The 17,662-nt window shown below is 54.6% G+C and overlaps 1 protein-coding gene across 3 annotated transcripts in view; it reads right to left on the reverse strand.

Annotated features, from left to right (window-relative positions):
* Positions 1–1,433: 1,433 nt before the first annotated feature.
* Positions 1,434–17,662, reverse strand: part of RBPMS2 (RNA binding protein, mRNA processing factor 2) — a 29,465-nt gene continuing 13,236 nt past the window's right edge. The window contains exons 3-8 of one of the 3 annotated variants that reach the window (XM_040601709.1): positions 16,946–16,984; positions 16,320–16,382; positions 14,610–14,760; positions 13,789–13,937; positions 2,888–2,957; positions 1,434–2,580 (exon numbers count right to left, since the gene is read on the reverse strand). In XM_040601709.1, the coding sequence (XP_040457643.1) occupies positions 2,895–2,957; positions 13,789–13,937; positions 14,610–14,760; positions 16,320–16,382; positions 16,946–16,984 (465 nt within the window). In that variant the 3' untranslated portion in view covers positions 1,434–2,580; positions 2,888–2,894. Of the gene's footprint in view, positions 2,676–2,887; positions 2,958–10,803; positions 10,967–13,788; positions 13,938–14,609; positions 14,761–16,319; positions 16,383–16,945; positions 16,985–17,662 lie in introns of those variants that run through there. The other 2 variants (XM_040601708.1, XR_005828995.1) reach the window with 2 other exon arrangements.

Genomic DNA, 17,662 nt, shown 5'->3' on the forward strand with positions numbered 1-17,662 from the left:
AATCACTGCCCAGAGAGTTTCCCTTTGAGCAGGACACACGCTTGAGCAGCCTGGGAGGGGCAGGGGCATTGCACGCACGCACAGGCAGCCACAGACACACCGAGGCAGCAAGCACACACGTGTGTGTGCACATGCCTGCGCCATGCTTGCACCAGCCAGGGAGGGGGACGCCCGGGGACCCTCTGAGCAGACGTGACCTACTTTAGCTCCAAGGCGAGCCGTGTTGCATGGGTCCCAGTGTAAAAGCTTAATAGAGCCAGGCATAAATTATTCATTGCCTGGCCACGTTAATGCATGTGCTAAAGGCTTGGGTTTTTTTTAAAAAAAAAAATCTCCTCTATAATTTAAAACCTTGCACACTTCCATCACCAGGCCCTGCTGCTCTCCAGGGTGTTTCTGCTTAGGTGAGCAGAGCTGCGAGATGTGGACGGATCCTGCAGGAGCTGGGATTTGGGCAGGAGTGAGGTTTGCCTGGACCACAGGCAGGAAGATCCCATGGGGAAGGGGCTGGCAGTGCTGCTCTGGCTTGGGCAGCCTGTGGCCCCACAGCAAGTCACTTCCTGAAGCAGCAGCACTCAGCCAAGCCTGTTCCCAGGCATGGTGGCCAGCAGGGCTATTTTTAGACCTGCCTTTTGCTTTTTCTTATTTTTTTTTCCCTGCTCCTCACCTTTGCTCAGCACTGCCCTTGAAGCCCTGGGGGAAGAGGAAAACACTGATCCCTGGAGTGGGAAGCTGCATGGGAAGGCTTTAGGAGCACCTCACCACAGAGGTTTGTGGCCACTGAGGCACAGGAGACCCCTTTGGCACAGTGAGGGGACCCCCAGGCCACCCTGCTAGAATTTAAGCAAGCTGCCTCCAGTGCATCTGCAGCAACACCCGGCCCTGCTTTCATCCTGCCGGGGCAGCCACCTCTGCCGGGGGCTGCAGCTCCCACAGCTGCTCCAGCAGGTATGGATAAGACCACCAGCAGGTATGGATAAGACCACCAGCAGACATCAGCAGCCACGGCTGGGGCACCCTGCACCAGGCGCACAGTGCTGCAGAGGATGTTTGCCTTCTATGGCCATCTCTGCTCACTGCACCACAGGGGGAAGAGGGACAGCGCTGGCACGGAGGCCCTCAGCCTCTGCAAGCACAGAAATGGCGGGGGGAAACAAAAGCACCCAAAAAAAGGCTGCTGGAGGCCTCTGAGAGGGCTTACACAAAAGCTCAGCCTCAACAGCTCCTTCAACACATGCCCATGCGGGTGAGGACTTGCCCTTCTCCTATGGGGAAGGAGGGAAGATGCCCCAACCTATTCATGGGCCTCTGCAGCATCCTAGACCAGCCTGCATCCTTCCAGGCAGGGCTGAGGGAGCGGGGGAAAGACCAAGCCTGAAGCACCCCAACCCCAGAAGAAAACACAACAGAGCACAGAAGAAGTCACAGCAGCCTCTGGGTATAATTTTTTTTTTTGTTGTTGCATTTCATATATTATCCAGTTTCACATTCTCATAGGATCAGCAATTATATAGCAACTTATTCTCAAATCTTTTAATACAAGCAAGACAGCCATGGTCGCATAATACTTAAAGCACTCCAATACCAAGCAAGAAGATGCTAAAACAAAAATTGCACAATTTCTTGTATACTATGCCTGACTGAATCATTGTTACAGAAGACAACCCTTCTCTTTCAAGCTTTTAACTAAACATTAACTTATCTTACAGGATTACAATTTCTCTTTAATAATAATAATAATTAATTGCACACAAACACACAAGAAATTCTTTATGATGCATAAATATTTCCTTATTACACATGGTACAAAAATACTCGTACTTTTTTTTTTGTTCGGTATTCCCATAAGGATGGCTGATTATTTGGCAGGACTGGATGCTCTCCAATCAGAAAGATGTGGGGGGAGGGGGGGGGGGCGCGGGGGAAAGTTAGATATTTTACAGCCTTTCTATATATAGAAGTTTGAAGAAAAAAAAAAATAACCCTGACTTTAAAACCAGAGAAGAATGGATGAGAACAGAAACCCAGTGCATTGTACTTGGGGGGCAGGGAGGGAAGGGGGGGGGGGGTGGGGGGGGAAACATTTTTCAAATTTTTCTGGTCATACTGGGAAGGGAAGGGCAGAGGTGGGAGAAGGGGTGAGACAAGGACAGTTAGTATTTCTCAAAGCCAAGTCTTCACTGAAGCAAGATGAAAACCTCGATGGATCAATCCATTGGGCCAAGGACCTGTTGCTAACGGTTACACAAATGCTAGAACAAACAAACTTACACTCACACATACACAAGTTAAGTGTTTTAATTCATGCCAGAAAACATGCAAAACCCATTGCCTTTCATTTCCTTCAGCCAAGCCGCTGGGGCAGGGCGAGCCTGGGGAAGCCCGGGGCTGAGCCCCCCCGGCTGGGTCTCAGCCTGGCTGGACACGAAGCTCAGTCAGGAAGGATGTTGAAGAATGTCAGGATGGAGGGAGGCAGTGCACGGCCGTGGTGGGGGCCACGGCGGCTTCACAGTCCAGGGAGGGGGGGATGCTGGCAGCCCCGGGGCAGAAGGAGCACGCTGGGGCCAGGCGCCTTGTCCGCTGGCCATAAAACAAACCGAGAGGAGTCTGAGCAATCGTCCCTGGCACATCCCTCCGGAGAGGCAGGGAGGAAGAAAACAAGCCGAGGAGAAACACTGCAGGAGAGGAGCAGCGGTGAGCGGCACCCACAGCCCTTTCTGGGTTCAGTGGGTCTCCCTGCTCCCACCTTATCACCCACCAGTGTAACCCAGCAGCGTGCCTAGGGTGGATGCCGGGGGCTGAGCCCAAGCTCCCATCCCTCCTCCCCTCAAAAGTCCAAGGACAAGACAGACAAGGACCCGGCTCCAAGAAGTGATTAATTACTTACTAATGAACTAACAAAACTGACGAGACTTCCATCCTTGCTGAGTAGCTTCAGAGGGAGGATACCAGCGCATCTGGAAAAGAAAGCCAGGCCACAGGTCCATGATCCAGGATTATCTCAACCACAGCCCAAACCTTCACGTTCTTCAGGCCATGTACAAGGTCCACTGAGTAAAGATGGTCTCCAGCACAGGGAAGGAGGCTCCAAGGTGAGCCCTAAATCCTACTCAAGTAGCATCCCAACCTAGGGCTGTACTGTGCCAGCACTACCCAGCGTGCCAGTCTCACGCTGGCCAGCTCTGGTGGCTCATGCAAGGACAGGCTCAGGCTCACCAGGCACCAGGACCCAGCCAGGTCCTCCCTTCACAAGCACAGCAAGATCCCACCTGTCTAAGATGGAAGCTAGCACCCCACCTCAGGGCTTGCCCCAACATCTCCAGTACTTTCTGCCTATTGGCATGACCACAAGACAGCCCCAATTTCACACCCCATACCTGGTCCCAGCTCACTACAACACACAGACCACCACCATTCAAGCTAGAAAAGCTCCTCACCACCAAGCTGTCTGTGAAGGTTACCACTACAGAAGTGTGTGCAAAGAGGGGCTGCTCCCCCTTCAGCACACTCCCACTCCCCTAAACACCTCAAGTTTACGTCTCTCCCCCCACTCAGGCAGGGCAGAGGAGGCTCACCCCAAGGTGGCGGCCACTCTGCCCTCAGCCAGCAGAAGGTGGCATCTCAAGACCACACACTTAAAGCCAGACAACCTCTACATGACACTCATGGGGTAAGAACTGGCTCACACACCACAGAAGAGACCCATGAAGTTTTCTAAGCCACAACTTAGCCATCAGAACAGGCTCCAGGCAGACCACATCACAGGAAGAACTTGGTAGAGCTGCAAGCCAGCAAGACTTGAAAGGCTTCCCTGGCAGGTCTTTGCTGCCACATCTACTGCTCAGGCCTGCCTCTTGCCAAGGAAGGATTGCTAGATGGGCACCTGATGAGCAGGCATGGGAACAGACACTTTCCAGCCTTTCAATAGATGCAGCAAGCTGGCAACATCCAGCAGAATAGCATCAGGCATCCAGATGCTCCTGCTTGGTCTGCAAGACTGGTACATCAGGCTGGGCTGAGTTAGCAGCTTCATGCCTGAGAGCAGGGGGAGATGAGCCTGTGCCGCTTGACTGAGCACAGATCCAGCAGCAGGAGCTGCTAGCAGAGCTCAGCCCTGGTGCTGTTTGCAAGGGGAGCTGAAACACAGCAGCCAAACAGCCATCCTCACTCTCCTCGCTCCCCAGCTGGTGGGAGGAGAGCACAGCCTCATCACGGACAGGTATCAAGAACAGTAGGTACGCTCAGGGCTCTGGGTACCAGCAGAATGATGGACTTTGCTAGGAGTGGCAGAAACCCCCCTAGAGCCCAGTGTGAACTTTTCCCCCTGGCAGACCATCCTGGCCAGGTTGTCCCCTTGCCTGAACACATCTGGCTAGATGCTCCCCTCCCAAGCACATGCACCACTCTAGGGCCAGAGGGGGGAAAAAAACACAAAACCAACCAGTATTCCCAGACCAGCTCCAACCCCAGCACACGGCACTCTTCCAGTAAGAGGGACCCTTGGGTTGAGGACAGGCAGACTTTCTTGAAGCAAGGTCCCAGGTCATCTGGGCAAAGGAAGAGTTGTGGCCACAACCAAATCATCCAGGTTGGCAGAGGCTTTACAGCTCATCTAACCCCTGCCGGGCTGTGCCCAGCAAGGGCAACTCTGCCAGCTGGGTCTTGCCAGGGTCGGTCTCCCCTGCAGGCTGTAAGCATGCAAGGGACATCAAGAAAGGCACTCCTGGTTGGGGTGACAGCTGGCAATGAAGGGGAAACAGGAGCTGGCTATTTTTCAGCTACCTAGCAGACAGCACACTACATGACATGGGCAACGCAAGCCTTGCTGCAAAGTTATCCAGGAGTGGAGATGCAAACCTGTGTCCCCAACTGCATTAGACCTCCAGAAGCTGCACACGGGTCTTGAGGCAGAACTGGAGACTAGGAGACCTAGAGACTTGGTGACAGCTCTTGGACTACTCTCCAGGCTAGGCACATCCACAGCAGGTCCCCTCAAACCCTACTCCCTTTACCCCTGTAAGAAGCAGAAGCCTGACAACCAACAGAGGTACAAAGCCAGAGGCTTTGATTCACTCCTTCACGCAGAGACATGCGGCAGACTGCCAGGACCCTGACACTACAGCCTCCTTACAGGAGCTGGAGGGAACAATAAGCACATGCTTCCCAGAAAGCACAGCTGCCTGCTGTGCCCGTCCAGCCTCCACCAGCACACAGGCTGCGATGCTAGTAACTGAACAGCCCCAAACGTGAGCATCGAGTCCCTCTTCTTATGATGGCTCCTACATGGAGGAGCCCTGCGAGTTCGTAGAGGCTCTGTCCTAGCAGAAGCCTCTCATCAGCCCATCAGGTTAGGTCTGCTGGATCCCAAGCTTCTGTTCAGGCAGTAGCACCACAGTTGAGGTGGCTGTTTGTAGCCAGGCACACTGGGCTGTCAGACTCCTTGCCAGACACCTCTGAGGCAAGCAGGTGCCACCAAGTCAGCTCCCAGATGGCCTCATGATACAGCAGCCAGGTACATCCCAGTCAGTCCAGCCTTGGGTGGAGGCAAATCAAGGGCATAGACGTTACCAAGACCCTCCTCCCAGTGAGGAGTCCCATCTAGAGCCATGACCAAAGCACTGTCTTGATGCCACGCACACCATGCCTTCCTGCACTTCTCCATTAGCCTGTGAGAGGGACCCAGCACAGCTGCACCCTCGCTCATCAGCCTGGGGCCACCACACTGCTCTGGGGCATGGTCGTCTCCTGGCCCTGACACAGGCCAGGAAGCCTCTCTTGCAGCCTGGTGTGGGCAGCAGCATCACTGACACCTTATGGGGCCACCACAGCAGCTGCCAGTGCAAGGACAGGGGTTACGTGCTCCCCCCCAGCCCTGTCACCAGGAGGTGCTTGCTCAGCAGAGCCAACATCTCAGCAGCCAGCAGTCCTCTTCCCTGGCCAGTGTCTCCAGCTCCAGCAGTCCTCCCCTCAACAGCTGGAAGTAGTTTCCTCCTGCCCAGCAGCAACAGGAAACTCCCCCTGCATTCACAAGGCTGCAAGCACTTAACCCCCAGAGCCGCCTCCATCCCACGGGCTCAGCAGCTGTACATAAGCAGGCACAGCAGCTGCACATACAAGACGGCCACCCCCACCCCACTCCCCAGGCCCAACCCCTCCTGGGGGGCCTGAGCCAGCTTCTGCCCCACACTCACACCCCACCCCAAGCCTAGCCAGAGCCTCCAGTTTCAACAGAAGTACTGCTTTTCTGCTCTGGCACCAATAAACCTCCACCTCTGGTGGACCACCACCTCTCCTCGCCTTCCTCCTGCAGATCTCCAATGCCCACACACACTACCCAGCCAGCAGCACAGCCCTGCAGCCAGAGGGGCTCAGCCTGGAGGCCGGTAGGAGCTCATGCCGATGCAACGAGCCTGGCTACAAGCCAAGGCTCTGACATGCTGGCACAGCGAGTGAATGACCTGCCAGGTCTTTCAGCCCAGAGAAAGATTAGGGGCTTGACGGGATGAGGCAGGAACACCCCCTCGCTAGGAGGGATGTTTCTGAAACCATCCGAAAACAATGGAATAAACAGATCAGAGGCAGCAGCCAGCCAAGAGGACATGCTCTCCAGGACTGTGGCACCTGCCCAGGCAGTTGTCCCTTTGCATCCCTCAAAGGGCCTCAGGCACCTTGCTCTTCCCAGGGGGCAGAGAGGCTCTGCAAACAGGGGGCTCCCAGAGCCATCTGGAAGGGGCGGCCAGCACCACAAAAGACTGCACAGGGTTGTCCCAAGAGGATTACAACCCAGCAGGCCAAGCCAGAGCACTTCTCTGTATGGAGCAAATTTCTCTGAGGGCTTTCAGAAAATAAGTTATTTCAAAATACTATGTCTGTCAAGGGGGAAGCTGAGGAAGAGTGAATGGAGACATTCAACACCAGGCAAGGAAGGCAGAGGAAGGGAGGATTTTACTGGAAGTGACACAGTGGCTTCTGGAGCTGCATTAGCTCACAGTTGGAAAAAGAGTCTGGCCACACCACTACAAACATCTCCTGCTCGCCTGCCCATAGGGATGAGACAGCACCAGCCAACTGCAGCCAGCCTTGTGCTGCTACATTCAACATCTGTCCCAGAAACAGCTGGAGAAGAGAAATTTGTGCCTCTACCTGCTACCTTCCAGAGGCCAGGTGAAACATCCAGAAGCAAAGAGCCTCTCCCTTGCTTCAGCACAAGGCCAGCACTCCCAAAAGTCACCAAAAAGTGACAAATGGGGCAAATAAACACCTCATCAGCACTTCACTGTCCTTGTCAAGTCCTCCATTGTCTCTCCCAGTTACCCTCAGAATTTAAATTCCCTGTCTTGCCCAAAACTATGCCTTCAGCAGGAAAAAGCGGGGGTCGGAAGGGAGGACTAAGCATGCAGACCCACCCTCAAGCCACCTTTAGCTTGGATGGCCTGCCTTTCCTTCTTAGTTCTAGCTCTGCCTATCTTTGCTCTGCCACCAGCCCCAGCATCTCATGGAGCTCAGAGCTATCCCTGCAGCTGGAACAGACCCAGCCACCTCCCCAGGTACCAGAAAGGCTCACTGTGCAGGCAGGGACAGAGCACTCCGTGGTGCTCCTGGGAGCTGGTAGGACCCCCACCAGTATGTCCAAGACCTGCATCTAGTTACCAGCGGCTGACACGCAGAGCAGCATCTTCAGCTGTGCTGCTGGGACAGCCTCACCCCAGCAAGCCAGGAGCACTCCAGTCACCATGTCCCCCAGGCTGCGGGTCACTGGGTGCAAGCCTTGGGCAGACTACATTGGTGGCTGGCAAGAGCTGCTCTGCTCCAGCTAGAAACACAGCTGATGGGAATGTGACCCAGGGCAGGCAAGGACAGCCTGCAAAGGTACACCTACAAGGCACTAACGTCATCCATTACTGCTCTCTGGACACACACTTCCAGCCTCAGCAGCAGGCACTTCACTCAAGTCATCTGCCTCCAGCGTCCTTCAGGGGGTTGGATTGAGGAGACAAGCATCCAAATGCTTGCATGCTGCCTAAGACCCAAGGAGCTCATCTCACCACCAAGGAAACCTTACTGCAGTCAAATCAAGCACAGACATCTCCCCAGGCAGCTATGGTGAGGGGGAGCTGGAGAATCAGCACATCTCACACCACATTGAGGAGCATGCAGAAGACAACAGGCACCGGTCCATCCTGTTGCTTAGAAGGAGTGTTTTAACAGGCACTGATCCAACGTCTTGTAACTCTGGGCCTTGAAAGCAGTCTACACTACAGCTCATGAAGACAGAGCCACCACGCAGGCCACAGGAAACAAGCATCTCTCCCTTTCCCAGAGTGGAAGGGAGCTGTGCTGCTTCCCTTTGGGTTAAACTAGCCAGGGAAAGCCCCTGCTGGCCGCAGCTCAGGAAGTCACTTCTGATGGCATCTCAGTCCAGTTCACTCACCAGGTGTGATTCAGCAAGAATGGCTGCCCAGCAGGTACCTGGAGGAACTAAGAGCATCTCCTGCCTGCTCCTCTCTGGCCAGGAGGAAACAGCTAGCTTGGGGAGAGCTTGTCAGGGCTGCTTGGCCAGCTAGGCCAGCACTGAAGTTTAGTAAGACCACATAACCATGAGGGTCTTTAAGAGCACTTCACACCTCTGGGAAGCATGGAGATTGCCCAGAAAAAAATATTTCTGGGAAGTCCTACATGACAACCCCAACAATCAGGCAACAGGTTATTAGGCACAGAAAATCTGCCACTGTCTCCAGCCTCCCATCCCAGGGAGGGTCTTTCAGAGTTCAGCTGCCACAACACGAAGTCCAGGAGATTTTGCAGATGGGACCACAGAGTCCAGAGGTTAGTGGTACACAAAGGCAGGATGCCCATTGTCCAGCAGATCCATCACAGTAGCCTTTGCTTGGTGCTCCAGGGCTCAGCCAGGCTGGTGGCACCCAGGTGGTCACACCCCCAGCAAACAGCAGAAGACAATACTCTGGGAGAAGCACAACACCTAAGCCCACCCCAGCAGATATCCCCCATGCTCCAAGTTCTCCAAGGCCAGCACCCTAGATCGCAGCCATTGGGATCTGCCTCATGTCCACCCACAACAGCAGCCACTGCTTAGGAGGTCCAGCTTGCTCTGAGCCAGCCCAGGCAGCAAACAAGAGGGAATTTTTTTTTTTTTTTTTTGAACGCTGACCTTTCCTTCCATCAATGGGCTCTGCCTCAGCTCAGTGCCGGGAAGCCTCAGCTCTTGCTGAGCTCTTGCACCACCACCACCACTGCATAGCCATGATCCTGGACCGCTCCTTCCACTCACCTGGGCAGATCCCCACTTCAGAGACCCATCTCCATCATCTCCTCAAAGTCTCCAGACAGGGCTGCTGCCAGCAAAAGCAACACAGACCTCTGAGGGCACCTTGGGTAGTCCACCCCCTAAAAGGATTTTCACCTGTGAAACTTCACTCCATGACCTGCTCCCTGTCTTGGAAGCATCTACCACAGACAGGCTCCTGGGCTCTGGGTACCCAGTGCAACAGCCTAGTCTCCTAGAAGCACCATAATGTAACTACCACCAGCCTCACCCTGTTCTCATGAACCAGTCCTGCATCCAGCCCCTGCTTCCCAGGTCCACCCCTGCCCATAGCAGAGCCCAGCCCTTGGGGGTGCTGCCACAGCTGGCACCTCTTTGCAGAAGAGCCCCAAGAGCATTGAGAGCCCCTGGTGTGTCCTACTGCCCACTCAGAGCCTGACTTGGAGACACCCCAAAAGAATTGCTTTCACATCAGAGACGCAATGCATCCCAACTCCATCACACAAACAACAGATGAAACTGGTCACAAGGTCCAAGCAGAACAAGACCAGCTGTATCATTGTCTCCATGCTTGTGTCAAGCTCTCCCCATCTTCCCAGGGGATCAACTCTGCATCTCATTCTCCCAAGGTCAGAGGCAGACCTGGGCCCCCAGCTTTGATGACTTCTTTCCCCAACATCACTACCATGTGGCGGGGGCATATATATAAAAAAAAAAAGTCTACCCAGAACCACTGCAAGAAGTGAGCCAGGACTCTGTTCCTTCAGTTAGAGCTAACCACAGCCTCCATCCTGCCAACCAGTCCCAGGCCAGGCCATCTTCCCTCTTCCAAAGCTCCCAGTTTCCTACGCCGCTCCCATCTCTCCCAGGCTGCCGGTTCCCCTCATTATGGCTCAAGACCTGCATCCTGCCTGTGATTTCAGGTTGCAAAAGAGAAGCCAAGCTCCAGGTAGGAACTTGTTCCATTTCCAGTAACTGGAGAGGAAAGAGGTGAGATTAGACCCACGATTAAGGGCAGGGTCTGTCCCGGTATGCAATTCTGGAACAAAGTGACCGACAAGTGCTGTTGTCTAACGTGCCCACTAGAATTTAGTTGTGTGCTATCACTATCACGTCACTCACCTCCCCCACCATGTGCCAAGAGTGAGGTCAAGGTGTACTTCTGGTTGCCCTCAGAGGGTCATGGTTGGGGAGAAACCAGGTTTCTTTCACACTGAGTGGCAGGGTTGTCTCTGCCCCAGCTCAACCGGGCTGCTCCCCTCCCACTGGCGGGACATGGCTGAGCCTGGCTCAGCTGGGAGAAGTTGATGTAAGATGGTGCCATGCTGTGTGCGCCATGTCATGTGCTGCCAAGTTGGAGATGTGGGTTAGAAAGAAGGCCTGGTATCTCATTCCCCAGGCTCTGGTGGGTGGGTAGCGTGAGGCCCATGCACTGGGTTGCCAAGGAGATACGGGCTACAGAGATGGGCAGAAGCTTGCAAATCCCATGGTGCACCTTGGAGGAGAGATGGTTACCTTACCAGTCTTCCCAGACGTGGCTGCCATCATGCTTAACACTTCTAGGAATGGAGCTGTAGTACAGCCACTCCACTAGCTGCAATAAGGCATCACTAGGGTGTCCCATCTCCAGGGACAGCTCTGAGCTTCAGGGCTAGCCTGCGCTGGCATCATGGCTGGAGTTCACTAGGGACATCAAAGGAGGGATTTGAGAGAGGGTGGGAGGGAGGGAAGGCAGATGGGACAATCTTTCAGTCAGTGGAGTCCCCACAGGCAGAGGCTCTCAGCAGTGCAGGGTCAGGCCACAGTCACACCTGCAGCAGCCTGGTGCCTGCAGGAGCATCACGGTGGCTCAGCAGTGCCAGGAGCTGCAGCCATCAGTCTCATCTGCGAGCAGCTTACTGACAGCTCCCAGCGCATGAGCCAAGGCCAGGCCAGCCTCGTGCCATCTCCTGCCAGCCCTCTGGGCAGCTCTTCAGGAGGCCACGTAGGTGCATTGCAGAGGGCAGCCACCTCCTCTCCCGCTCGCTACCAGACTTGAACACCGAGCTGCAAGAGGATGAGCACGTCAGGTTTCAATCTTTTGCGACAAGCTCTCAGTTTAGCTACGGCCTCCAACTTCATGCCCGATTGCTACAGAGCTGCTACAGCTCTAGCCACCCCCATGAACGCCCTCCAGCCAACACCAATCTTGGGAGGAAGAACCACAGCTGTCCTGGAGAACAACCCACATACCCACCGCCCCACCAGCAAGGCAAACCGGCCCCTACCAGTGAGGGCAGAGGGCTCAGCACACCAGGACTAAGGTTGCAGCTTTTGGCCCAGTTTGTGAGCAAAAGTCATCTCACTGACTCCACCCTGCCTTGGCTCCACGAGGGAGAGAGCTCCAGCCCAGAACCCAGCAGCTCAGAGCTGCTAGCCTGAGTAATGTTTAACCCCATAACACTTTATTGGTAACATATACTGTGCCAGAATGTCTCCCTGCGAGGTCACACCAGCTCAAGCACAATGCAGCAAAGAGTGGCTGTAACTGCTTGGCCAGCCCAGCTGCTCCTCAGCGCAGAGCTGGGTCCAGCCATGGCCGCAGCCTGGAGGGGCTACGCTGGCTCCCTAAAGTTTAGGGGCACGTCACCACTTATGGACCTCCTTGGGTCGAGAGTCCTACCTATACTGGGAGCTCCCTGGCACCTCAGGGTCATTCTTCAGGCCAGAAGACCTCTTTGAAAGCTAGTAGCCAGCTAACTGGAGGGCAGGAGCCAAGACTGCAGAGAGAAGAAATCTGGCTGAAGGCTTCCTTGATACCCTCCACTTTAGGAGAGGGGAGTTTTTCTCCCTCACCACAAACCATAAAGTTTTGGCATCTAACCCTTATGCCCGGGTCTCCATACAGTCACCGATGATCATCCTTGAAGGAACTGCACTAACAGCTTCACCTTCCTCGACCACCTCTGCCAGGCCACAGGGGTTTTCTCCTGGCCCTCCCTGGCAGGGGAAGTTAGCCACCATCCTACACACAAGGGGCAGGGAAAGGAAGACATCTGCTCTCCTGGGCTGCCCAGGAACAGAGCACACTCCTGTAGCTATGGGCACCATCAATAACTTTTAGAGAACACCAGCAAGCACAACCCTCCCAGTAAAGGGTCAGCCTGGCTCTGGAGACCCTGGGAAGAACAAGCCAGTGCCTGGTCCTGCCCTGGGCCCCACATACTTCTTGCCTACCCTGCAGGAGCTTCAGCCCAACACTAGCTCACCGGTAGAAGGGCAAAAGCATCAGAGGCCTGCAGGTGTGCAAGGGGCAGGACAGACAAACCTATGCAGGCCAGGAGCTTGCATCCCCTCCACTGCCTCCATATTGCATCTGGGAAACAAGCCTGGGCTGAAGCTGGGCAGTTACAGTCAAGATGCTTGCAGGAAGCAAGAGGAGGATGCCAAAGGGCCAGCTGAGCTGACCATCAGCAGAACAAGGTGAGGGGACACAGCTCTTCTCTCAATTTAAGCAGGGAAGAGCAAAGCTAAACACCCTGCTTGGCAGGGCTAAGCCCCAATGCTCTGAGCTCTAAGCCCAGAATCCCACCGCCCTGATCCCTCGTGGCACTACTACAAGAGCAGAGACCAAAGCAGGCAGAGCGCAGCTGGCCGTAACACCAAGCAGGGCAGAGACACTCCACGTTCTCCTGGACAAGCGCTCCAAACCAAGCACCTTAACTTGGAATTAGGACACTACTTTTGTTTTGGCTTTCCCTCTGTATTTCCACGGTTTCAGGGACTTCATGCGCAGCAGGGGTGTTGGTCTCAGTACATTAAAGCATTCCAATCTCAGACCAGTACAGACATCCCTACACCTCCACCTGTCAGCAAGCATAGCCTGGGGCACCAGGCAGCTGGTTGCACCACCATCAGCATTTCCAGAGGCTCATACACAGAGCGACCCTCTCCAAGGTGGCTAACACCACTGTTCCCTCGGAGACTGTCACTGCAGCAAGGCTCTGATCACTCGTCTCCTGCAGGACATCCTCCTCCAGCTTCCAAAGTATTTTAGTCTCTTGGCCCAAGGGGGTCCCAGCTGAGCCCCTCAGCTTCAGTACCAACTAAGCCTGTTGCCTTCACTGTGACTCCAAGGAGGACATTTCGTAGCTATTTTACTTGCTGGCAGGTAGCATTTCCTACCGGCAGTCCCACAACATGATTCTCTGGCCAGAGAGACCAGCAAAGCCAGCCAGAAACTGAGCCCTGACTTTCTCCCACCTGCCTGCTCTTGCAGAGAAGCAGGCTGGACCTGCAGGCTCAGAAGTCATTGTCCAGCTCTGACTGCTCTCAGCCACGTAGCCCTCTCCCCTGCAGTTTGCTCAGGGCTGGGGGCCCCCACACACACTTCAGCCAGGCTGAGGCTTTGCCCAGGAGCCAAGGTGCAGAGGCCAGGGTCAAACCAGCTGAGCAGAGACCCCAGGAGCAAGCACTGGGGCAGGGGAGAGAAGAGACCCCAGTTCCCGGCACGCGGAGTGACTCACCTGAGCGTGAAGAGCAGCAGCCGCAGCAGCAGCTGCCGGGTACGTGAAGGCAGCATGGGGGATGGCGGGGGTCAGCTCCGTGGTGTACAGTGGGTAGGGAGCCCATGCTTCTGGGGATGCTGGAATAAGAGCCGCTCCAGTCAGGTCATCTAGAAGGGAGGAGACAAGGTGACAGCATCTCAGTAGCTGGCCTCAATGGCCCACTTCAGGGCCAGGCTCTGGCTTCCCAACCCCAAACTAAAGCTTTGCGCTGCCATTTCAGCGAGGTATGAAGTTTAGCACCCTGCAGCATCTCTGCCGACAGCAGATCTTCTGGCCTCCCAGCCTTGCCAGGAGAGGCCAGGAACATGCTCCACCACTGCTCAGCACCCTGCACAGGCTTTGGGCAGGCTGACTCACACATGCCACAGAGGGCTGGTGCCGCAGGACAGCGGGCCGTGAGGCAGAGTTCTCAGCACCACGTTACAGCTGCCCAGCCAGCCTCAGCAGGGCTGCTCGCCCCACCAGGCTACACTGAGGGTGCGTGCCACAGGACTCATACTCTCTGCTTCCCACCTAGCAATGGTTTGAAGGACTTATTGTATCACTTGAACTACCAAAACCAACTCTGCTCTCCCAACACTTCCAGTGTTGGCCAGAAACCTTATCAGATGCCTGTTACTGTCCAGCAGCCCTAACATGCTGGCCTTCCTGCACCAGGCATATTTCAGGCCACAGCATACATGAGTATGGTTTCCTTCCCACCCTAGCAGCATTCCCAGGGTTGGACATCTCTCAGGTTGGGCCAGCCATGACCTCAAAGTCCCTCCCAGCATACTCACAGGGGTCCCGTGCAATGAAGTGTGCACCCAAGGCAGGGTGGATATTGGTGGGGTTTGGTGTGGCCATCAGCTTGCTCTTGGCCATCTTTGTGTTGGCTTTAGCAAACTCTAACCGCAAGGTCTGGGGGTTCTCTGGGTCAAAGCGGATGCCCTGTCACAGAAGAAAGCACAGGAATCTCTCAGAGGTGAGGTTTCCAGTTCAAGCACAGGATGTGTCTATTCACGGAGCAAAGCCCAACCAGGGAACCAAGGCCATCACCCTGCAGTCACATGCCCAGAATTTTGTCACCTCATGGCAACACGAGCTCCCACATGCTTGTATTTATGTTTAGCTGGCCTAGGACCAGTGCTTCCAACATGAGGGACACTGTTCTGCTCCTTACATGCAGTTCACCAAGCAGCATAGCAGTGATGGCTACCAGCACTGGTCAGGAAGTATCTGTCTGCTGGAGCTGGGATAATCCCATCAATATGAGGGCTCCTATATCTACTGCCAGCCTGGGCAGAGACCCTAGCACATGCCCCACTGCCCAGGGCAAGGTCTACAGCAGAGCAGAATCAGATCAGCATGTCTTGCTGCCTAGATCCCACTAACTTCTGCAGGCCCATGTGGGGTGGAGATAATTTTGGGTATGCCTGCCACACTGACCATTCTCACATCTTTTTCTTGAGCTGGGGCAGTTTGGAAATGCTGTGAATGTGCTGAATAGCCTGTACCACACAGCTTTGGCCCTACTTCACAAACAGCAGCACAGGAAGGCTGGTGTCCTTCCCTTCTGAAGGGCAGACCTCCTGGCAGGCCAGGGTCCGGGACAAGGACCTGCTCTGCTGAACTGCCATACACTTTTCTTCAGGGCATTTGATAAGCCAGGCTTTAACAAGGCTACTAGCACCAAGCAAGTCCTATGGCCACATGATGGGCCAGCTTTGCGCTGAGCCTGCTTCACTACCCACATACCCTGTGAGCTTGACCTAGAGCCTCACAAAGCTCACGCTAACACAAGTAGTGCTCCACATGCAGCGCGTCAGCCGGTACCCCCTGTGCCTCTGCATGCCTGGGAGCCACCTATGCCCCTAACGCCTCTCTCCTCTGGGGAACCAGTCCCCCACAGACAAGATGACCTGCCTGCTTCAGGTACTCCAAGCCAAGCAGTCAAGCCAAGATAAGCACCCACCTGCAGACAGCAGGAGGAAAAGCTCCTTAAAGAGCAGCTCTGGCCACACATCACCACACACAGGTAATCCATACTCATTTGAGCAAGGCAGGCGTGTGTCTCCATCTTCAGCTCCTCACAGGGAGGAGAGGGAGCACTAAACAGATAAGAAATAGGATCCACAGCCTGGATCCTGTTGCCAGCAGCCAGCTGTTGAGTAAGGAGGTACGTGCCAACTTGAGGAAAGAAGTAGCTGTTCTTTCCCATACCCTCAGAGGCCCTCAAGCAGTCTTCCAGTGGTCAGAAATTATACCTGCACTAAGTGTGGGACAGTTTGCATCCATTTTCTTAGGCTGACGTCAGCCTTTAAACAGCTTTCCTACTTCCCTGGTGAGATGCTGCAGAAGCATTTAGCTTCCATAATCAAGGACACAGCTGAGACACCTTGATCCTTCCTGTGCGATGGACAAGCCAAGCACCACTCTAGCCCACAGCTCCAGGTCTAGCTACAGCAGGGCACATGGCCCCCAGCCCTCCCAGCACATCAGGTACTCACATTCAAGGCGTTCTTTGCTGCTTCAGCACCAGCCCGGCTGTCAAAGGTCACAAAGCCAACTGGCTAAAAGAAATAATGCTGATTTCAGTTTGGAAGCCTCTTCCAGCTCCTCAGACTACCCTGCCACCCCCTCTGCCCCGGACAGCTTACGGAAAGCAGAAGCAGAGGGCCTCAAACAGAGCTTGAAGGGTCTTGGGTCACCAGGCCAAGATTCCTGCTCTGTCTGCTCCCACCACAGCAAGACACTTTGGTATTCCTACATGTGGGGGACACTGCTCACCCTGGTAGTCCCCAGCAAAGGTACCTCTTGCCCACTAAGGGAACTACTGCCTTGATTAGGATGGCCTGGGGACAGTTTCTGGCAGCACAGTGTTTGAGATTGAAGCATCGGGTCTCACTGAGCCCATGTGCTGAATGGCTCTGTATCTTCTATTGCTGCCCAGGACCACATGCTGAGAGCTTGGGGCCGGCCAGGACAGTGGAGGTGAGCAGAACCCAGCTGTATACATGGCACTGAACACAGACAATACTTTACATAGCAAAATAGTATCTGTCCCTCCTCCCCTCCCAGCATGCCTGGTTTTCTAGCAAAAGCTGAAAATACCCAAGCTGGAAGAAGGAGGTACCTGCTTTGAAGTTAGCTTGATCAGTGACCCTTCATAACCCTGCAGAAGGGAAGAAAGGCAAGTCAGTGTCAGGTTCCTGAAGGAGCCAAGCTACGAGAGAGACACAACATGACAGCTCTAGGAGCTCCTGTAGCACCAAACCCTTCAGAAGGCAGGGTCTGCAGCAGGAGTAGGTATGCTAACACTTTTCTTTCCCAACAAAGGAGGAGACAGATTACACCAAGGGCAGAGTGGCTACCTTAGCTAGTCCATTCTGGCCCTTTGGGAAGAAATCCCCTTTTCTAGCTCTTCACCGAGCTACTAAGATGAGGACCCTGCCTGGCTAGTGCCTAGGGAACACAGAGCACCCTGTGCTAGGAGAGTGCACACATGAGAATCCCACTTTCCCCAAGGACAGCCTATGTGGCAATCCAGTGAAGGACGGACGGTTAGGGGATCAGGACACATCCATCCTCAGGGAAGGGCTGGCCCAGTTGGGCAGCAGGGCTGACCAAGCAGCCTTCACTGAACTCTGAGGCAGCACGATTTTAACAACAGGCGCCAGGGAAGGTTACCCAGCTGAGTGCAAGCCAGGGGCTACCTACCATGCTGGTTTCATACCAGGTTCCCCAAGCTTTCACAGGAGGCCTACCTTCCTACTTCATCCTTGTTTCTGCTCTGACAGATCTTCGCTGCAAGGTTTGCCACACGACTGCATCTTTCCCACCAAAGACCATG

The sequence above is a fragment of the Falco naumanni genome, chromosome 7, assembly GCF_017639655.2.
Source record: "Falco naumanni isolate bFalNau1 chromosome 7, bFalNau1.pat, whole genome shotgun sequence".
Taxonomy (NCBI): Eukaryota; Metazoa; Chordata; class Aves; order Falconiformes; family Falconidae; genus Falco; species Falco naumanni.